At 49.5% G+C, this 22,099-nt stretch overlaps 6 protein-coding genes across 6 annotated transcripts; 5 read left to right on the top strand and 1 right to left on the bottom strand.

Annotated features, from left to right (window-relative positions):
- Nucleotides 1–294: 294 nt before the first annotated feature.
- OAF3 (Oleate activated transcription factor 3) lies at nucleotides 295–2,241 on the top strand (the record flags this gene model as incomplete). The annotated part of the gene is made up of 2 exons (XM_036635164.1): nucleotides 295–2,143; nucleotides 2,234–2,241. The coding sequence occupies 2 exons, from the start codon at nucleotides 295–297 to the stop codon at nucleotides 2,239–2,241; spliced, it is 1,857 nt and encodes a 618-aa protein (XP_036499471.1).
- Nucleotides 2,242–2,761: 520 nt separating this feature from the next.
- On the top strand, nucleotides 2,762–4,210 carry Xyl5-0 (Beta-xylosidase; the record flags this gene model as incomplete). Its single annotated transcript, XM_036635163.1, has 1 exon — nucleotides 2,762–4,210. One exon carries the CDS (start codon nucleotides 2,762–2,764, stop codon nucleotides 4,208–4,210), a length of 1,449 nt encoding a protein of 482 aa, XP_036499472.1.
- A 379-nt stretch (nucleotides 4,211–4,589) lies between these two features.
- On the top strand, nucleotides 4,590–6,096 carry Carnmt1 (Carnosine N-methyltransferase; the record flags this gene model as incomplete). The annotated part of the gene is made up of 3 exons (XM_036635162.1): nucleotides 4,590–4,739; nucleotides 4,820–5,083; nucleotides 5,143–6,096. 3 exons carry the CDS (start codon nucleotides 4,590–4,592, stop codon nucleotides 6,094–6,096), a joined length of 1,368 nt encoding a protein of 455 aa, XP_036499473.1.
- Nucleotides 6,097–10,224: 4,128 nt separating this feature from the next.
- CGCS363_v003312 (uncharacterized protein) lies at nucleotides 10,225–12,755 on the top strand (the record flags this gene model as incomplete). Its single annotated transcript, XM_036635161.1, has 7 exons — nucleotides 10,225–10,242; nucleotides 10,759–10,802; nucleotides 10,870–11,002; nucleotides 11,055–11,486; nucleotides 11,730–12,059; nucleotides 12,119–12,184; nucleotides 12,753–12,755. The coding sequence occupies 7 exons, from the start codon at nucleotides 10,225–10,227 to the stop codon at nucleotides 12,753–12,755; spliced, it is 1,026 nt and encodes a 341-aa protein (XP_036499474.1).
- A 1,239-nt stretch (nucleotides 12,756–13,994) lies between these two features.
- Nucleotides 13,995–15,247, bottom strand: GNT1-0 (Glucose N-acetyltransferase 1; the record flags this gene model as incomplete). The annotated part of the gene is made up of 3 exons (XM_036635160.1): nucleotides 13,995–14,735; nucleotides 14,798–14,878; nucleotides 14,939–15,247. 3 exons carry the CDS (start codon nucleotides 15,245–15,247, stop codon nucleotides 13,995–13,997), a joined length of 1,131 nt encoding a protein of 376 aa, XP_036499475.1.
- Nucleotides 15,248–16,924: 1,677 nt separating this feature from the next.
- gms1-1 (UDP-galactose transporter) lies at nucleotides 16,925–18,152 on the top strand (the record flags this gene model as incomplete). Its single annotated transcript, XM_036635159.1, has 4 exons — nucleotides 16,925–16,990; nucleotides 17,040–17,069; nucleotides 17,127–17,963; nucleotides 18,018–18,152. 4 exons carry the CDS (start codon nucleotides 16,925–16,927, stop codon nucleotides 18,150–18,152), a joined length of 1,068 nt encoding a protein of 355 aa, XP_036499476.1.
- Nucleotides 18,153–22,099: the final 3,947 nt, after the last annotated feature.

The raw sequence follows: 22,099 nt of genomic DNA, 5'->3' as shown, positions 1-22,099 counted from the left end.
TTTAGGGCGATTTAGTGGTTTTTCGGTAAAAAGCCCCTTTTTTTGCCTTTTTCGGGCTAAAAACTGCGGGGTGGACGCTATCAACGCAACGGAGTGTAGCGTCTTTAGGCGCCTTTTCTAGGCCTTGAAGAAGGGTGTCTTTTCTCGAGCGATATTCCGCGACGTTTTCCCCATGTTTTTCTTTCTCCAGCTTCCACATCACTCACCCGTCCCGCAAACGAACGAACCAGCTGCTTTCCCCACAGAGTCGAACCATTGCAACCCGTCTGTTTTCCCCAGTTTATCTGTTACCTGATGGCTGACCCATCTCCCCCGGAAAACCACGTGTCGTTAGCGCCTGAAGAGGCGGTTCCGGACCGGAGCCAGCCGGAATCATCAACGAAGGCCAACACCCGTCCGTCGGCTAGGGGAACGGCATTCTATCAACGAAAGAGAGCTGTGAGGGCTTGTCAGGTGTGCCGGGCTCGAAGGACGAAATGCGATAACCTGAAGCCGTCATGCTCGTTCTGCCTCAAGGTCGGGGCGACTTGCATACAGTCGCCTGTCGACTTGTCCAGCTTTGACCCAGCAAGTCTGAAGATCTTGGAACGACTGGATGATCTAGAGGAGTTGATGAGATCCGTCTCGGTTGAAGGGTCTTCAAATAAGACGAGGGTAGTCGAGGCCCCGGCCGAGCCACGTCTCGAATTACCGCCGCCGGTGGGGACTCCGATTCAGCTTGGCATGATTATTCCCCCTGGCCCTGAAGAGGTCATGTCGTGGCACGTATTCCAGACGATGAGGAGAGAAGCCGCAGAGAACCACGGTGTGCTACACATCGATCACCCCACCGCCGCTGCGAGCTCGCCGGCTTCAGTGCTGGGCGCGCTCGACATGGAACCAAGAAGGGTCAACGATCTGCTTGATAGCTTCTTCAGCTATGCCCATGTCAAAAATCCCATCCTGGACGAAACCGCCACGAGAAAGATGGTGTCGACAACCATCATGAACGGCATCGACTGGTCTGCCGAGTCCTGCTTGTCTCTCCTGATTTTCGCATTAGGGTCCATCGCGACACCCTTCGGCCCGAGTCACGAGACCATGCCCGGGACCCTGGCCCACGGCAACGCGCAATCGTTCTTCCAGGCGGCTCAGAAAAGACTCGGGATCCTACTGTCGTCGGACGACATCATTGCGGCTCAGTGTCTCTTCCTGTCAGGGGTTTACATGATGTGCATCTTCCAGCCCGTCAAGGCATGGCGATACTTCGTGCAGGCGCTCGCCAGTTGTCAGCAACTCCCCTTTCTTACCCCTGAATCTCAGCAACGCTACCACAACTACGTCGAGTCGGGCAACGAATTACACAATTACTCCATTGACACACTCCAGCAAGCCATCTACTGGTCTTCATGGAAGTCCGAGCGGGAGATGAGAGGAGATCTCTATCTACCCGACTTCTCCCTCAGCGACAAGGAGCTCGCGTTCTACCCTCCCTTCTTCCCAACGCCACCGGCCCCGAGGGCTGAAGTTGAGGCTGCCAGTGACCCACGCCTGGCACGAGAGAGGACCTCCTGGTACTTTTACCTCTCCGAGATATCTCTCCGCAGACTCGCGTCCCGGATTAGCGCCGAGATGGTGGGTCTCCAAAAAGAGCATCCCACGCGCCAAGCATACCTCGCAGCCCTGGCCACGGCAGTCCCGCAGTATGAGGAACAGGCACGAGGTTGGATCGCGTCACTTACACCCGGGCTATCGTTCAACGAGCCTCCGGAACAGGACGACGTGTGCAGATTTGTGCTTAGAGGACACGCCATAAACCTATTTGAAAACATCTACTGGCCATTTGTCACTGCGTATCTTGATGGCTTGGGCGCGAATCCGAGCTGTATCAGCGGGCCTCTACCAGACTGTTGCATTGCCTTTGTGCAAAAGGGTCTCGAAATACACCTTGAACGGCTGAGAGTGAATCAACCGGGATACTATCATCGCCATCATGGAACACTTCCGCTGATGAGGTCTTGTTCACGAAGTGCGCTAGTCCTGACGGCAGCCGCTATGCTTATCGAGACAGGGAGGAGCAATGGCTCTGAGGAAACCTGTCAGATGCCCTCTGGATGGGAGACTGGTGTGGACGGGATCGTGGACCTACTCGCCTTTTGGCAAGGTGAGGTTCCACAGGTGTCAAAGATACGGAGGCTATTGGGAGAAACACGCGCGCTCGCACCCGGAACATCCCCGTCGGCATATCATTTAGGATCATAGACAATGGTCCAGATTCACGGGTAAAAGCCTTGAATTACCCCACATAGCAATTCAGCCTGAACACATTCTCCATCGACGCTCGGCATACGAAGCTTGGAAACGGAGCCGATGTGACCTCTCTAAAGCAACCCGATTGCTGGGTCGAGCATCGGGAGTGAGCTCACTCGGAACAACTAGCTCCCCCGCCAACACCCCGCTGCCATCCCTGCTCTTTGTCACGCGCGGGTGTCTGTACCCCAGATCCGGGTTCATCCAGTCTGGCGTCCCGAATAACTGGGGAAAGCGTTCCGGAGACGACCCACTTCCACCCTCCATCGCGGAATGTCGCACTTAAGAATCCGGGACACCTCACCACCTGATGCGCGATGACAAAAGAGTCCAAGGACGCCCTAGGGCCCAATAATCGGGACCGTTTCCCGGCCCGTTGAACTCAATGCAATAAGCCGGGTATAAAGGACTCCCCTCGAGAAGATTAAGAGGCTCTACAGGCCAAACCAAACCTCAGACCACGTCCGCAATCATGTCACCCACCACACCCAACCCCCCCTGCACGATGCTCCGCGTCAGCGGCACCAAGATCGTCAACGAGAATGGCGAAGAAGTCATCCTCAAGGGCGCTGCCACGGGCGGCATGCACAACATGGAGAATTTCATCACAGGTTACACCGGCCACGAGCACGAGCACCGCGAAGCCCTAACAGAGGTTCTTGGCAAGGAGAAGGCCGACTTCTTCTTCTCCCGTCTCCTTCACTACTACTTCACAGAGGCAGATGCTGCCCTCTTCGCATCATTAGGCCTCAACTGCCTGCGTGTGCCCTTTAACTACCGCCACTTCATGGACGACGACAACCCGAGCGTGATCAAGAAGTCCGGCTTCGAGCTGCTCGACCGGGTTGTCAACTTCTGCGCCAAGTACAACATCTACGTCATCCTCGACCTCCACGCTGTACCAGGCGGTCAGAACCAGGACTGGCACAGCGATTCCGGCATCTCAAGGGCGCTGTTCTGGGAGTTCAAGGACTTCCAAGACCGCGCCATCCAGCTCTGGGAGGCCCTCGCCACCCATTACAAGGGCAACAAGGTGATCGCGGGCTACAACCCCCTCAACGAGCCCGCAGACCCCAAGCACACCCGCCTCATCGCGTGGTACGAGCGCGCCGAGAAGGCCATCCGCGCCATCGACCCCGACCACATCCTCTTCCTGGACGGCAACACCTATGCCATGGACTTCTCCGCCTTCAACCCCGAAAAGACTCTCCCCAACAGCGTCTACAGCTGCCACGACTACAGCCTCTACGGCTTCCCCCTGCCCGAGCAGTACGACGGCACCGACGCCCAGAAGCAGAAGCTCCGCGCCAGCTTGAAGCGCAAGGTCGAGTTTATGCAGAAGGCCGGCGTCCCCATCTGGAACGGCGAGTGGGGCCCCGTCTACCAGGACCCCGCGACGGACGCCAACGCCGCCGCGACCAACGAGAAGCGCTTCGCGCTGCTCAAGGAGCAGCTCGAGATCTACCGCGAGTTCGGCGGCATCTCGTGGAGCATCTGGCTGTACAAGGACGTCGGCTACCAGGGCATGGTGTACGTCGACCCGCAGAGCCCCTACATGCGCCTCATCCGGCCCTTCATTGAGAAGAAGCAGCGCCTCGGGCTCGACTTCTGGGGCTGCGCCGACAAGAGCGGCATCGACGACGAGGTCTACGGGCCCTTCATCGCGAAGCTGAAGTCGACGCTGCCGGAGCACCTGCACAAGAAGAAGTACCCCAAGACGTGGACGTTCGATCGCCAGGTCGAGCGCGTGGTGAGGGAGTGCCTATTGAGCGAGTACCACGGCTGGGAGTTTGCGGAGCTGTTCAAGGGAAAGACGGAGGAGGAGTTGGAGGAGCTGGCGGCGAGCTTTGCGTTGGAGAACTGTGTGAAGCGCGACCGGTTGAATGAGATTCTGACGGCGGACGCTGAGAGGGGGAACTGAGGTAAAGCATGATTATGAAAGTGACGACTAAAGAGGAGAAAGATGGGGCTCTTACGGGAACTTTTGCAGCGGGATGAGCATCCAAGAGAAATGTCGCATGTCGGCTGGGTCGTTGGTGGTGATTTTTCACGTTGGTGGTCTTGGCGGCCATCAGGGTTCTCGATCTCATACAGCGCGCGTAATTCAAATTTTAGAAATTTCAGCCTCACTCACCACAACTTTCCGCTTTTCACTTGATCCCTTCCAGGAAGTCTGTTTGCTTCAATTCAATTGTCATTATCTCATTTAACCACCATTTGTTGTCGTCGCTGTTCACGAACGCCGGTTCTCTACCTCGTGACCCAACAGCCCACAAGCACGACGGCCTCTCCAGGCGACCATGAAGTTGTCTCATCCAGTCTCATGGCTACTCACTAGCTTCGCTTGTGGCGTTCTTTGTGCAAATGATGAGGCCCATTTAGGAAGCGATGTGATTGAGAAGGTGGAAGGTGCGATTAGGGATGGTGACGCACAGGAGATCATCGCTTCTGTGAGTTTGCTGCTCAATATCGGCGTGTTACAGAAGGCGCTGCACGAGATCACAAATTTTTGGAGCTGATATCATTATAGATGCCACTTGACTCATTTACTGAGGTTCACGAAGTCTTGGTTACCCTCGCAGACGTCCCGGACAGGCCGAGTCAACGCCATGAGCAAGAGAAGAGGAATCTCATGAAGCGAATGAGCAAGTCTCACGGAAAGTGGGACACCAATCATCCTCGCCACCGTCTCATGGAGGCTCTTTTCGGATTCAGCCGTTACAAGGCGAGACAGATGGCCGAACTGAACCGATGGAAAGATCTATACACCCACGTCCCCAAGACCCAGAAGAGAGTATGTCTTAGCAAGCTCACCGAGATTCCACCCCTTTACTGACCGAATTGCCTAATCAGGTGCTGGAGAAGGCAATCGGGTACTCACACAAGTTTGAAATTACTGAACAGCTACACGACGTCAATCAACAGTTATGTGACGAAATTGTGCAGACTGCATTGGAATACTACGAAATTTCGCAGGAGGAGCTCAGTGCTCACAGCAAGGCCAAAGATGCTGCCAACCAGCTCGCGGACAGAGTCAGCGTTTCTCAAGCTTTGAAGCATTTCGTCAGGGATTGGTCTACATCAGGCAAAGGAGAGCGCGATGATGGTTTTCCTTGCATTCTCACAACGATGAAGTCTCTTTTCCCAGACCGGTCAGAGACCGAGGTCAAGGTCCTGCTCCCTGGATCTGGTCTTGGGCGACTTGGACACGAGCTCGCCGGTCTAAGTGGCTTCGATGTCACTATCAATGAATGGTCCATGTTCATGAACTTGGCATACCGCTTCGTGGAGACACATCCTGGCCCTGGATCAAAATCCGTGCACCCCTTCATTGACTCATGGTCTCATCACGCGACGAACGCCGATATGCTTCGCGGCGTCTCCTTTCCTGACATCCGAGTCAATGCCAGCTCCGTGCTACTTGTCGAAGGCGACTTTGTTTCGGAGTTCAAGTCTCATAAGGGGCAATTTGACTCAGTTGTTACCTACTTCTTCATCGACACTGCGAGAAACGTCATGAGTTACTTTGACACAATTCACTCAGTGTTGAAGCTAGGGGGTTATTGGGTCAACTTCGGACCGCTGTTGTGGGGTACAGGCCCTTTTGTTCAGCTTTCACTGGAGGAAATTGTGGCTGTTGCCAAGGAGATGGGTTTCGAATTTCTGAACACTGATGAATTATGTGGAGATCTGAACCTTGAGACGGACATGATCAGGGGGAAGCAAGCTGTTTACGGCTTCAACGATAGGGCACTAACAAGAAATGCCTATTCTGCTCAGGTTTGGGTGGCAAGAAAGATTCGGTAGACTTCTGGCTAGTCGTTCTTTGAATCGTTGATTGTCCAGAATTCATTTCCAGAAGTCAATTCTTACTCACTGCATTGAAGAGACCATTCATCAGACAACTTGATAGAGGAGAAGCGAAGGAAGCACGGCGTCGTAATGTGACGAGCCCACAAGTTTAGGAATATTACTAGTTCACTCGAACTTGAGGGGACTTGACTTTGACACTGAAGTCGAACTCAAGCAGTAGTTCAAGGGATTATCGTTCTGTTGAATTTCTCCCGTACAGTGAATAGCTCAAAGAAAGGAGACGAAGGAGTAATTATCCGACTGTGGCTGTGGCGAAAAGCATCCAGCCTCACGCCGCGTTCTGTATAACGCAAATTGGTGTAATGTACCACGTACCACTGCATTTCATGAGTCGTACGTAATGCAACGTTTCACATGTTCGTGTTTGAAGATAGGTTCCCCGTTGATATCTTAATGCTCCTTCGCTCATCACGTCATTTTCTTTTCAGCCTGCCCAGGCTGGCTTTCGGGAGATAAAACGTAAACATGTGAGGTCAATTAACCCCCTCAAGAATGCTAGTGCTCTTATGAAATCAACAAACATTTCAACTGCTGCCTCGGGCAGCCTGGCGGGTGATTTTCCGTGATCTGCAACTGCCGTTGCTTCTTTGCAGACTTCCCCCCCAATCAAATGTCTAGCACGAAAGACATTAATTACCGTGCCTCGCTGTCTCAGTGGCATTCCGTGCTCAAATGCGTCTCCCGGCTTCTCCATGTTGATGATGCCCAGATTATTGGATCGTTTCACGGCGCGCGGATTGGCGATTCTCAATTGGCCAAGTGTAATTGAAAGCTCACCCATTCTCACGAGTTCCCATGGCTGCAGTTGCCTTGTTTCTTGTTCTTCTCGGTAATCAGGATACATACACTGTAGTATCTGGTCACAAAGTGAGAATTGAGTTTCATATACGCGGGACTTTGTACCATGAAATCGACCCAGATGTCGTCCTGCTTTCTGACCTACCCCAGTGGGATTCATTTATCGTGAATGATTCAGCTGGCTTGAAACGGCTGAGTCTTGAAAGACAGACAATATCACAATGAAGGACAAGACTAATGAAGGCAACCCCTACGTCGAGGCTTTAGTACCAATGGAGTGATAAACACTTGTTACTGGCGGCCTAGATTAGCAAGAGCTACTCCCGGCTAGCTCAGATTGGCCTTATATCCTGCCGGGTGCTCATCTCATCTCCGCACATTCCTTTTGCATCTTGCTCAAAACACGCGATCATACATATATCCCCTGCATAAATACATAAGCCACCCAGCAGCTCCTTTCTTTATTCTTCAAGGGGCGGTGTGTCTTGCATAACTAAGGTACCTTAGCTAATCGATGTTCGGCAGGGAGCCGACACCGGCACAAATATTTTACGATCGAAATTCTACGCACAAAGCTGGAATAGCAACAAACAAAACCCCATTGACTGCCTGAAATCAAAAGCGGCCTGACTGTACGGTCGTCGTTTCGATCCCAATACACGTGGAAAGCTGTCAATTTCCGCTGTTCGATGTCCCATTGGAGTACCGACCCACTCGCTATCGGCGCTTCAGGGCTTGACCAATCGCGTAGGCCTCCATTGGACAGCTCTACGCATTGCCCCTCACGCACGTCAGCCCATCTCAAGCTTTGGGCTCCTCAACGTCTCGACAGAACGGCCGGGCATCATCGTCTGGACTTAGGCAGTATCCCAATTGACCTGACGTCTTTGATCAGGTGTCTAAGTTTGCTACTTGCAGGCATTGAATCAGAAGCCCCGCAGGTCGTGCAGGGAGCTGCTGGTCGGGACTCTTCATTCCTGGTCAAGCGTCGGAAACTCTCCTCCTCGATATCTATCAGCTCCGGGGTATCTCTTGCGTCTTGCAAGCCTTGCTCTCAGGAAGTCATTGAAGACACCCACGACTTAGTATCGCATCACCATTGTTGGACTTCCTGGATGTGCTTCGAACTCAACCGAATTGCCCACAAGCTGAGTCCTTGCTGCTCCAGCTTTGAGGAACCGCTTGTCTTCTCTGCTGCCGAGGGCATTGAAGGCTTTGAACCAGAATATTCCCAAAGGGGCCCTAAGCGAAAACAGATACTACTCTGGCAGTGTGTATGTAGACCACTTGGTCAAGCTTTGCCCCAACGCTAACATTGCCACAGTGCCAGTGTGGACAAGGTGGCAATCCAATTCGGCACGACAACTGCTATAATTGCCACTACCCACGCTGTGCGTATTGCCCCGTGCGAAAGGTTCGAGCCTGATCCTGGGCAGTAAAGAAAATGCAGTGTCGCAAAACACGGCATGCAGGTCTGAGTCCTTCGTGTTGTTGTGTTGATAACGATCTTTTATCTGACCGTAATTTTGCTCCAGCCGCTTTTGCCCCGATATGAACTCAGTTTCCCGTAGAATTTCAACATCATCAGCATCACTTGATGCTGCAAGATTGGGGATATATGAGTGGCAAATGGGAAATAAAAGCCAAAGATTTGTTCGCTGGTGGCAGCGGGGTTTCATGCCGTTTCCATGTTCCGACTCGAGTAAAACTTTGGGGGCAAGGAAAAGCCTGGGACTTGCATCTTTACTAGATTCAATTGAATTCATGGTGTTCAGGTGGAATACTCGGGGCTTAGAGAAAACTGGTAGAATACTAAGAGAAAGAAAAGTTACTCATCTTTCGAGCCATTTGTTCTCACAACAACCCGAATCGGCCAAAAGCTATGATCAGGAATCACCACTTTCTGCGACCAGAAGATTGATCAATTGAGATTCTCGGGCGGAATCCGGGGACGTGTAGTCTTTTCTACAGACTACAATTATGTTTGATCAATCACTCATGTGGAGCGCGGCCGATGACGAGTGGGGCCGGTTCCCGGCTCCGGCGACCCATGTTCGGCGAGATCCAGGCAGACAGGCGCCCTCGCATATCTATGGAAAAGTTTCTTTGCATCATTTTTTATTTTTGAATCAGTCTGCCTCCTACGGGCCATCCCGTTGAACGACGTCCAATCCAGGCACAGGGCAGGCAACCAGTAGAAGGCAACCGGATGCCTGGTATTCATTAGAGTCACAAGCACAGCCAAGTGACATCACTGAACCCCTACACTGTTGGTAGGCCCCTATGAATGGTTGTGCCAGAACGAGTGTGGCTGAGCTTCCTTCGATTGGGCAGTTCTGCACACCGCTCTATGGCATTCAGCTGACATTTTATAGCACATGATAAGATTCGGTAAGTCATCGGGGGACTTTTTCCCGAAATGCTCATGGCCTCATTTTTTTGGGACATGGGATTCGAGAAATGCTTGTAGGCCCGCTTTCGGCATTTTGCTTTCGCCGTCCTCTAGCGGTGATATTGCATATGCAGCGAGAACTTGGGACTACCGCCGCCCCGTCATAGTGCTGGTGCTGCCTTTTTTTTCCCCTGCACATTTACAAATGTCTGGGCAGGCATGCAGCCCTGCTTTCATTTGCTGGGTACCCGAAATCATTCTTGTGAGGTGTTGGGAACTTCTACTGATCAAATAGTGGGTGTAGCAGCAAAAGTCATGTCTGACGCGTGCGTGTTTATTGCTCGTTGGCTCCCAAACTGCTGGCTCACCCTAGTGCGGTTGCCTGACTTGCCTCACAGTCCGCGTAGAGAGACAAACCGCCCCGGAGTTTAGAGTATTGTGATGGCAAGAGCTTGGGACGACCGACATTTATGAGCACGATCGTGCCCCAAAGTGAAGAGAGCGCTTGTTGCGCGGCGTCAAAAGAGGGTTCTGGAGATTCAGTGACATACCCAGGGCCCTGGGCATGTGGTCTTATGCAGTCATCCTCCAACCCAACCTGCCACGTCGGGCCGCTTTGCAGATGCAATAGGGGGGGGCTGGCCAAGAGTTGCCTCTTTATTGGGCTGTTGTGATTCATTTAACCGGGCGCTTCTCCTCAGTAATTGGTCTTGAAGCAATTTCTCTGAACATAGTCCAATCGCTTTGGACTGCCAACTTGAGCTTTCAGAACGATGCTTCGTGTGGTCGAGTCCAATTTTGGGGCTGCAGGTCCCCTCACGCATTGCATGTATATCAGCCCGGATCAGCGTTTCATGACGAAAACCCTCAAAATGTCTTCCATCTTCTACGTGAGAGGTCGTAGATCATATTCTGTCTTTGCTCTAGTCATCATGTGCGAGCAGTATGAGTTCTTCGATGTCACGGTCCCGTCCCCAACGATCATTCAGATGGATCAAGCCCAATACGAACAGAACATCGGACAGCATCCCTTGGATTGACGGGGAGCTACCAACGACGCAGAGCTTCTTCGACTTGTTTCTGGAGGTGCTTGACAAGTCCCCCCGCCTCGACTACGAATGTCCAGTCTTTCGTCGGGTATTTGGCCCAGACACCCTGGAAAAGGTGCAGACGGGTGACTATGAACCTGAGGTCAGCTCTGTGTGGTTACACGACATGGATAAGAACAATGGTTCTCGACACTATAGTGGCATCAGTTCGATGAAACAATTTGATGAACACACTAGGTTGAAGGTACGAAGCACCCCAGCCATGATAGGCGCCTGCAAAGCTCATTAGCACTTTTGCAGGGGTTAATAATAATGCCCAATCATGTCGTTAAGGAACACTGACCTTACATGTTGCAGCGCATAGGCGAGGATGGCATGGAGAATGCTGTGAGGAGAAGAATGTAAGTTGAAACACACCATCATGCGGAGATAACTTCTGCATGTCGATAATCAAACTAAACCTGTCAGCTACATTCCAAATCCTTCTCCCACTGCCCTGGGCGTCTTGGCTCTTCGATCATCATATGAGCAGAAGCAGGTTATTAGACAGCTTTTGTTTGATTACCTAGATTCCAGTACCTCCGTTGGCCTCAAGTCAAGCGTATGTCCCGAATGGCTGATATTGTGTTGTTTCCTTTCTAATTCGTTTTCAGGAAGGAGATGACTTCATCTTGGAGTTTCACATGCCATGTCTGATCTGGCAAAAGGGTCAGCCCAAGAAAGACGACCTGGGTCGCACGACAAATATGGACGCTTTGCGTAAAACTATCGACCTCTCTTTCTTAGCGACATCGGTCAACCATAGTCAAGATGGTGGTCAAACACTGGATGAGACTGACTATTTGTATGAGTGTCAAACTTCATTCATAGTGACAGGATGGGATACTTCCAGCTGGACTGCCATCTGCCTGGTAGATTCATACTTCAAAAGCCAAACCGACGCCGAGGACCCGTACATGCTGCCGCACTATGCCAAAGACCCAGACGACGACGATCCAGACCTCGATCCACTGAGTATTGGAAAGCTCACTGCAGACAAGGTCGCAGCCGTGGATCCTCGAGAATACTTTCTTCTCATCATCAAGGTCCGTATCATGCGACTCCGGGAAATATGGATGAATGTAGTGTACCACCTTGGCCAGAGAATCAATCAATATGTGAGTTTATACCTCCATGATTATTGTTCCCGCCTTGGCCATGAATCAGAATTCTGATAGCTGGCGTACTACGATTTGAGATGACCCTGGTAGGAGAGTTGCCAATGGTGGTCGATTCTATCTGGTTTCATTTATGATCCTTTTGGCTAATCCGCATACTTGCCCATTTAGCTATCAAAGCCATCATTGTTATTGAGAAGACGCAACACCAATCTCGGTACTACAGATGGAGATTCTGCGGCTGTGGAAGGGAGTGGAGAATGGCTCAACCAAGTTCGCAATCTTCTAAATCGACTTATGGAGATGCTTGAAACAAGTTTGAAAGTCTTGCGGAAGTTTCTTGACAAAGACGCTTCCCGGATTGACGCACAAGCTGATGAGTCTACGTCATCACACATGGACAACTCTTTCGACAAGATATTGGAATATGTAGAAGATTTAGAAAAGACGTTTGAGAAGTTCAAGAAGTTGAAGGCTATTGTTGATAATTTCGCTTCACAAGTAAGCCTTTCACAGTCAGCATCTTGCGCTTGATCAACGACTGATATATCTGCTTGCAGCTTGAAACCCACATTGCCGTCGAAGGTGTCCGGGCTCTCAAATTACAGCACCTCAATGTTACGATCGTAAGAACACATATCCATAGCCTCAGACATTGGTTTGTTCTTCTTAAATGACCATTTGCTAATCAATCTACTGTGGTTAGCTGCAGGTTTTCTCTCCGATGGCGCTTGCTGGTAGTATCGTGCAGGCTGGCATAGTCGTTGGAAACGTGGTGGTCTGGTTTCTTTTTTTGACATTGATCTTGACTGTGGTAACATGGAGTCTGCACCCGGTCAGAAAATGGTATGAGGAATGGAAAGGTCGTCCTGATCAGTCGACTTTAGATGCAACGGAAAAGAGGTTGGAAATAGACGCCGGCAGCCAGGCAACGGGGACAGGACTCTCGACCTTTGCTTACCCATCATTCTTGCGGAAAAGGCGGCCGAAGGACCTGGCCGAGACGCTTCCTAGATGATAGCTCGGCCCCCGAGATCAATTTCGACAGTGCTAACGAACTGGGCGCCTGGTGTTCCATCAGTTTAATAAAAGAGCTACCCGTATCTACCGTCCTCCTTGACGACTCGTATCTTGTCCAAGTCTATTTATAAAATCTGCCACATCAGTGTTCTGCTCCCCAGCTTTGTGCGAAAGTAACACGAATCACAAATGCTAGGGGTTGGATTTGGCATTACGTCGTCTCACGATGCTACGTGAGATACCCTGTGAACAACCCATGACACCAAGAGCCGATCTCGGATGATTGGAGGCCGCCTATTGGATGCAACTAAAAATGCTTGCTTTTTCAGCTCTCCTCACATGCCACCCGGGCTTCACATCCCTGCAAGATACACAGACCAGGCAACGTACAACCTCAGCGTACTCAGATGCGAGGCACTCCGACCTTGTAGAGTACCTTTGCGTCGAATTTCATGATCTCTCGATTCTGCCTTGAGGCTGAGAATCGCTATCAATATATATCACGATCCTTTTGGTTGATTGTCCGCGAGCCGACACATTCTCTCGGAGCTAAGTGCAACTACTCTGAGCAAATTCATCTCTGCAACAGGACGCTGTCACCTGCCGAATCGATTGGCGTTATGTTCAAACTCTCCACCATGAACCTGCAAGAGCGAAGCCCTAAGAGAAAGACAGTCACAGTGTGGACTTGTGTGAGTGCAACCCATGGCTAGGACCTCGGAACCATTCAGATCGCGATGCTAACACGACGCATGCATAGTGCCAATGTGGTACTGGTCCTAACTCTATTCAATTCGATGCTTGCTTAAGTTGCAAAGCAAACCGATGCGCTTACTGTAATTTGCAACAAGTGGCCATCAAACAGGCGTGCCCGGAGTCGAATTTGGTCCTGGACTTGGAGCACGATACTGGCGGGGACAAGGAAGCTGGAATTCCAACCCACGCACGCTTTTCTCCGGCAGATGGCTGACACGGAACCACATCGTTGACAACTGTCATGAAGCCCAAATCTTCGACAAACTTGGAAAGAGTGTTACGGAACCAGCATCCACTCTGTTTTGAAGCCAGTGACACATGATTGATGATTTGCGATACTATTAGACGGTTTCTGGCGAAATGCGGTGAACGGCATGGCTTTGGCATAACGTCATGAGCGCAGATGCGCGTGATCTCCAGGTGTGGGCGCAAGCAACGATGATTCGTCGGAATTGGTATCTTGGTAGCATTTTCCGGGAAGGACCGGGCCTGGCGGGTAAAAACATGGCAGCAGGTCGAACCAATAGGGTGCATTTTGTCTGCAAGCTTCTTAGTGATTGATTGACTCCGACTTCTATGGTACCTTGACGCGGCTGACAACAATTGACGCACTGTGGTACACCCATTTTCAATAATATCGATAGAATCTCATATTAGGGTTCAGATAGAAAGGTTTTTACATTGTTCAGACTTCTCCCGGTCGTAATCCTCATAGAAGCCAGACCACATCACTCGGTCAGCACATCTTGGTCTGTCTTCCCTTTCCACGTCGTCCTCCGAGCATTCCGGCAAAGCCGCTTCCCATTGTTGCTTCGTCCTCGGCAACCATGGCTTTGGCAAAGGCCAGTCACTGAAATGAACCAGGAACGACCTCGAGACCTCTCCCATAGCATTCCACTCCTCGTCTTCTTCGGGTGCCAAATACTTTGTATGGTCCTTGGCGCGAAACTCCCCAGTTAACAAAGCGAGACGGCGATGGGGAAGGATCATTGCTGAGTCCTTGAACATGTGATTGACAACCTCCATGTCGAAGTCTCCGGATCGTAGAGCCTCATCCATGATCTTCTTGTAACGTCCTTCGTTCGGTTCGATAAGCATGACGTGTGATCCGAGAACTTGCTTCGCGATGTCGGCGCTCCTTTCGTTGAGCCAGTATGCTCTCGGGACGGCGACGGGTGCTGCCGGGCTCAGGAAGTAGTGGTCCATCTTGTTCAGGACGAGTGAATCGGAATCGAAGGCGAGGACTCGGGTCCATTCAGTAAGCGCAAAGGCGTGAAACTTCGTCAAGCTCTCCCGCCAGGTGGCGTCGCCCTTGGTCGTCGAGATAACATCGAAAGCTCGCATGTGGATTTCCGGTCGTTCTTCTTTGAGTTTCGCTAAAGCCTTTGCCTCACGAGACGACTTAGTAGAAATATTTTTGTTAGCAAAGCAACGACATGTAGCTCTGGGCCTTCGTAACTCACTCCTTCAAGCCATCCTTTAGGGTGAATAAGAACCAAGTCTTCCTTTGCGCCATAGCGCCGCAAGCGTCCGAAGTTGATCACCTTAAAAACAAAACAATTAGTGCTTTTTGTTCCATCCTTCGAATTCCGTATTGAACACACCGCATTGCACAGGTAGTCGAGACTCGTCGCGTACTGAGCATATGCAAACTTGGGTTCAAGTTGCTCCGTTGTCCAATATGGCTGCCAGGGTGGTGATTCGATAAAATCGTTGATAGGAGCAGGTCGATTTTCAGGTCCTAGAAACAGAATAGTCGTAGCAAATACGAAGACTGTGAGAATGACGGCGAGAAGAGCCTGTATCCTTCGGGGGAATGTCAGCCGTCTCAAGACTTGAAAGGTTCCCCTCCCTCGCTGTTCGGCCGAGGCCCGGCTGCCATCGCTGGTGATGGCATCTAGCGTCCACGGCATCTTCTAAATCACCATATAACGTCAGACAGCGACAAATAATCCAGACTCTCTGCATGTCGGGGCCAGTGAGATTAAAAGAACGCTGCTGCGGGACTGACAATCAAGTAGGTGTACCGCAGTGTGGGGGTTTCCCCTGGACCTAACCACAAGACCCCTCAGAAATACAGAATGTGTACAGTTCTGCGCTAGACCCTTTTAAGGCGGGCATGTAAACCCCTTGGCTCTTTTATGTTTACCGGCGCGCGTAGTTTTCGTTACTGGGGTTTAGCTAGGCTAGATTTCATGGGTGCCGAAAAGACCCTTCCGCCACAATCCCTACGAGCACGAATAAGAACAAGACTTGTCTCGTACTCAAGCTAAGTACTTGATCGCCCCTGCAAGGAACACCAGACGGCGCTTTTGTTAGCCACTTTTGGACACGAGGCCGGAGACACTGCCCCAGTCTGTACACTTGCTTGTGCGCTGGGCCGAGATGCGCTACGGAATTGTTTCTTTGTTTAAAAGCACTCATTCTCGGGAAAACAGCCGGCGAAACTCCTGTAGCATTTAAATGTGTTGTGTGTCCGCAATGACATTCTTGATAGTTGTGTCTTCCACGTGACATTCCACTAGCCTTTCAGATACCTACCTTAGGTACTGTCAAAGTGGTCAAGTGGTTGTGAACAATCAATTGGCAAAGTCGAGCTCGAACATCGGTAAATGCTCGTGGACAGCAGCCCATGTGCTAAGCTTGGGTATCATGCGCATTTCATTCAGTTTTGCCTATGTTGGTGCCTTCAGCGTTCAGCGGTAGTCTCTGCAGTTGATAGAAACCGAGACCGAGAGGCGGCTGGGATACTTGTCCTGTGTGGGTGTGCCAGACTTCTGCTTGAGATCTCGTATCCCTTTTGGTTGGTCAACCCAGTGTAGGCAAGTGTAGTTCAGCTGTGAGGCGCAGACTCTATCCCGTCTTGGCGCTAGTGGGTAACTGTCTTCAAGGGGTAATTTGCACCCGAGGTTCGATTATTATTTTCCAGAACTGAGATACATGTGACCTCCATGCTATCGATAGTGTAAGTCAGATGAGAGGAGATTTATATCTGGCGAGAAATTGTCAGATAATTGAAGTGAGATACAAAGGACTCACCATTTATCCCCAATAGAATGAGATTGAATGCGATTGATGCAAGCCCTGGTTGGAGTTGTTCGGAATGCGCCTGGCAGTTTTCTCCATCATCGACAGCGGCTTCCACACCTTCAAGTACTAAAAATGGGGCGACGCTAGGCAGCAGAATAGACTCCGCATTGACGAAAATAGACCGCGTTTGAGCCGAATCACGCCGCCATCGTACCCAGCAGCAGTCGGGTGCATGGGGTAGCTCGGAGAACATTTGACCTAGAGAGAACTCAAACTATCATAAATCGTGATGCAGTGGACCGGTGTAAGCGGCTCAAATGACAGCGGGCCATGTCTATGAAACCCGATGGAGGATGAGGGCAACTCATCATGAATCATACCTGCCTAAGGGGCACAGCCTAGCTGCTAGCAGTGCCTTAATCAGGGATGCATGAGCACATCCACCTTGACCTTAGGTCGGCATATCCCGCTAGTGACTCGGCCCTTGTTGCAGCCAACAATTTGTCTCGGGTTTTTCCCATTCGAAGGTTTCTCCCTTTTCTCGGAAAAAGGCGACCGCGATGTGTGATGATATTGAGACTCAGACTCGTTGTGCCCCCTGGGCAGCAAGCACCAGTCTGACACTGGTAGGTACGTTTTCTTGGCCGCAAGTTACAGAAACTGACCTCAATCAAGCTTGTCATTCAGAACTCCCTCTCGCTTCTCGTGCGTTCCCAATCGTCTCATGTCTCTCAATTGACTGCTTATCGAAGTTGCGGATAGTTGCTGCACAAAATTCAACAGCCGAGCCTTGACGATCAATACCGATACGAGCCCCTGACGGCAGTGATACTTTCTGAGACCTTGAAATTGATCGTTTGTGTTGTCGTGCTGGGCTTCGGGGGGGCACCGCAGCTAGGAAAAGTCAGCAGAATACAGCTGGCCACCGATAATCTTCGAGATGGCCATCTGAAAGCCGCGGCTCCGGCTGTACTGTACACCATTGCGGCCGTGCTACAAAGCTTGGGCGCCCGGAATCTAGACGGCATGTCGTTCGTTGTTCTTTCACAACTGAAGCTTATCTTGACGCCCATATTCTCTGTGGTAGTCCTTCGACAGTCGTTGACGATGTTGCAATGGCTATGTCTCTTCACGATAGCGGCAGGAGTTGTACTGGTCCAAACCACAGCGTCATCTACCGCGACTTTCGACTTGAAGTACGGCCAAGACATACGATTGGGGGCAGTTTCGATGTTGATATCCGGAAGTTGTGTTGCTCTTGCTGGTATTTTGATGGAATCAATCCTCAAGGGTCCCACAAAATTCATTGTACGGAATGCCCAGCTTGCGGCTTACGCGTGTCTCTGCGCAGGCCTGAGTCTTTTGACACGTTTTGCAACTACTATTACGAATCCTGGGGGCAATGAGACTGCTTCGTTCTTCAAAGGATACCAGATTCTTGTCTGGGCATTCGTGTTCCTTCAGGCAGCAGGTGGGTTTATAGTAGCATGGTCAGTTCGTGTCAGCAGTACTGTAGCGAAGAACTATGCGCAAGCAGTTGGCTTTATGATTGCTTCCATTGGCCCGTCGTTGCTTTCACCATATACAGCTTCACTCAAAGTGAGTCAACACTTACATTTACATTGTTGGGCTTCTAACACAATCACTGCTCAGACTTTGACAGGAGTCGGATTTGTCACGGCCGGCGTGCTTGGGTCTTTAGGCGACTATCGAAAGCCCACGAAGGCGGTGCCTGATATCGACATAAGCAAAGATGTAGAAAAGGCAACGCCTCCCATACGAAAGTAATTGTATGACATCATGCCTTGTCTCATCGATCAGTTCCCACCGTTGAATCCTTCGTGGGCGTAATTAATTTGTTCATAATGGCCGGCTGTTATCACAAAGATGACGCTAGCAATTAGGCCCAATCACTTGCTTCTTGGGCTTTCACCGCGCCTGAGCTCCTTGGTTCAACAGAATTCACTGTCCATAGTCATACCTTTCGTGGACCTGACCCGTTTAGGAACTTGTTGATTATCATGCCATAGATAGACCAATAGAAATCGATGCTGCGGCTTGAGATGAACCCCGATCCCATTTTGTGAAGAATTCTTTTGTGAATACTTGTATGACCAGGGATACATGAGAGGTCCCCCTTACTCCAACCACCCCCTACATGTCTAACCACCCCCATCAACTACTCCCACCCTTTCAACTTATCTGTGCACGGCCGCGTGGGTTGAGCCTCGGGATCTGAATATTGAAACGCACTTTTGTCAGGCAAGCACCGTTCAGTTCATTTTTGACGACGTTTTCTAGCGAGAGCTTCCATCCTGCACATGTTCTGTGACCACTTCAGCGTCGGTTGTCCACGGTGCGGGACATAAACCTCCGCAAACACCCAGTCCCCGACCGTCTAGAGATAGGGGATGATGCCCTCTCCGGCACCCTCCTCCACTTCTATACTAGAGACACACGTTAGGGGGCGAGTGTGAATACAACCCCGAGTTCGAGAGGTACTAAGGGTGTTTCTGAGGTTGATTTACACATGTAAGCTTGCGCTACGAGAGATCTCAAAGGACGCGATCAAAGCCTGCCTCTAACGTAGGTAGAAAAATATAAGAGCAAGACATGGAAACAACAATAAAGTAGTCATCTATCCAACTCACTACGGCCATACAGATTGAAAACACACGCTCTAGTCGACGAGGAAATTTCAAAGAAGGAAGATCCTGCTTTGGCGGATAGTAGATTTTCGATTCCTAGGCAGAAACCATATCAACGACTACAACAATCCCAAGCCTTACAGATTTGCGTCATCTGAGCGTCATCTGGGAAGAGGAGATGGAACTCAGATGATTACGTTGCCTCTAAAGGTGCCTTTGAGGTTTGGATGCTTCAGGCAGTCCATTGCGGGGTTGTGGTCGATATTGACTAGTGAGCTGTGCTCCCCGCGGTCTGCATGTCACAGAAGACGCTTCATACAGCGCATACCAAATTTGCGCTGCTTGCCGAGATTTTGTTCCGGGTTTTTATTCCGGGTGTTAGAAACACTGTCTTCTGGGGTGTACAATACTGCCTCTTTCCGCGGCACGGGAGAATACCAGTCCTTCATGTTATTTGCGCCACACTCCTCGATGTTCGGTGCACACTGTATCACGTGTAAACGTTACATTAACTGCATCTACCCTGCAACTCGGCAATACACATTTATGAAATAAAAACATTAAACTGTTTCTCGGCTCATCATACATCGAGAGGTCATTGCAAATTGAATTCTGTCATTTCCGTGCATGCCTCTTGTGTACGAAAACTAAATTACCAGTGATTCTTGCTCATTCTCGAAATTTTGTGGATTCACCTGAACACCACAAAGAACAAGGAACAAGCTGTCAAACGTATCGGCGGTATGACTTGTCCACCTTGGGGCTTTCAACGCCTACTACCTGGCATGCTCTGTATGGGTATCTTGAACGGTGTCAGTGAGCAACCTTAGTGGACCGGTTGACTTGTTGCATACTAGCTTCGGATGTGACATGCAGAGGAGATGTTGTTGAGACAACACATTAAGTCAGCCCACCCTATAACCGAACACACCCCATAACCGAACACTATTAAATAAAATTAAATAAAATATATAAGTTTTTTTAAATAGTCTAATTAAATAGAGAAAATTCTAATTAGTATAAAAAGCTTTTAATATGATTAAAATACTTAAAGATTACTAATTTATTTAAGTTTTTCTATTTTTAAATATTATATCTTTATTAAATAACTACTAAGTATATAAATATATAAAGTAATTTAATATTTTTCTAGATTTTTATTTATAATAATAAAGATATTATTTAAAGTTTATAATTATAAAATATTACTTTATAAAGATAGAATTTAAAAGTGGGGACTTTTAGAATTTAAAAATAATTATTTTTAAAACTTAAGTAAATAAAATAACTACTACTTAAGATTTCTAGTTCTAAGTAGAAATTTTATAATTCTTATATTTTTCTTTAATTTTAAGGAAAATATTAATTAAACTTATATAATAAATAGATTTTATAGAATTAGAAGTAGAAATACTAGTATTTACTATATAGAGAGATTATAGAATTTATTTCTCTATAACTACTTATAAATATTATATTATTACTTAAAATATATACTATATATACTATAAACTATATAATATAATTTTTATATATAGATATATTAAGTACTTAATTTAATATATATATATCTATTTTGGTGGGATCATATATAAAACGCTGTTCGGTTATGGGGTGTGTTCGGTTATGGGGTGGGCTGACTTAATGAGGGAATGGCCTCTGGTATGTGGAGATGATGCAAGACATTAGCATAGATGGGCAGCCGATCGGATTAGCGGAAGTCAAGTTCTTGAATTTGGTCTAGTCCAGAGCGGAAGCTGAGTAAGGCTGCAAAGGAAGAAGGGCTGCACAAAAAGAAGGCCGTCTCTCCAGCCACCCCAGCCTGCCAAAAAGCGCCCTACCGGGACAAAATCTAAGTCAAGTGTTTTTAAGTTGGAAAAATCAGCAGCATTCTTTCTCACTTACTAGATTTTCAAAGAGCGCAAATCATGGGTAAAGCTCAGAGGCATCCAAAGCCTCAAGATTATCAGAAAAAGAAAACCCGGGTGTGGACGGCTGAGGTGAAGGTGGCTAGCTGGTCGCTGCCGCGAACATGCGTCGGGACAGAATTCCACACAGCGGTCGGCCCCACATCGGTGAATGGAGTTCACCCAGCCCGGCCTCGTTGCACAAAGGCAATTGGTCAAAAACATGCGCTTCCCCCATCTATGAATTTCGGGCTGATCCTGGACCCTGGATCGAGTCTCCCAATATGGCTGGCCGTGACAGTGATGCCAGAGTCTTATTTTACACGGGTAACGAACCGTCCTTTAGCAGTATTTCGAATGTGAATGAACAGTCATTCAGCTACATCTCTCGAGGCGGCCTCCATGACAAAGCGCTGCCGCTAGCTCACCGCCGCGCCGCGTAAGATATGCCGCTGCGAACCATTTTGTGGCTTGTTATGACCACTGAGCATCGCGGACGCTAACGTAGACGCAGGAAACAATACGAGGGAGCCCATGTCCAGTACCCAGGTATAATAGAAGTTGGCCCCAAAAGGCAGATCCCGGTCTGGCAGTGCGTAAGTTGAAAGTTCACGAGGTATCTCGAACGAAAGCTAACGCGGTTGGATTCCGACACTCAGTGCTCTTGCGGCCAGTCGGGAATGCCTATTCGCGCGGGTTCATGTCAATATTGTGGCACACCAAGGTGTGCGTATTGTCCCGTCACCAAAGTGAAAATCAGGGCGCATGGGGCGTGCCCTCCTTAGTTTCCTCCATCCAGGATGAGGTGCCGCCAGGTGGAAAGATGGTGTGCAGGATGACGGTGTGACATATTCTGTATGGCCAAGTCTAAACCAATCCCAATAACAAGATGGCGTGTCAGAATGCAGGTAGTAATCGCATGGTTTAGTTGGACCAGACGGTCGGTCACAGGACCACCAATCTTCCGGCCAAATCATTATTTGACGGCTGATCTTCTTCTCAACGCCAGTGCTGAAAACACCCTTATAGCATTCCGAAGCTTTTCGGTCTTGATAACCACCATCAAACTTTACCCAAACATCGCATCAGATAAATGAGAAAGCACTGCTAGCGCTGGGATACGTATCGATCGATAGCACTGCTAAGACAATACCCTGAAGAGACAACTTTCTCACCGTTG

The sequence above is a fragment of the Colletotrichum siamense genome (genome assembly GCF_013390195.1).
Source record: "Colletotrichum siamense strain Cg363 chromosome Unknown KSG_Cg363_contig02, whole genome shotgun sequence".
NCBI classification, from domain to species: Eukaryota; Fungi; Ascomycota; class Sordariomycetes; order Glomerellales; family Glomerellaceae; genus Colletotrichum; species Colletotrichum siamense.
Note: the sequence above shows the minus strand (reverse complement) of the source record. Positions and strands in the feature narration are given on the sequence as shown.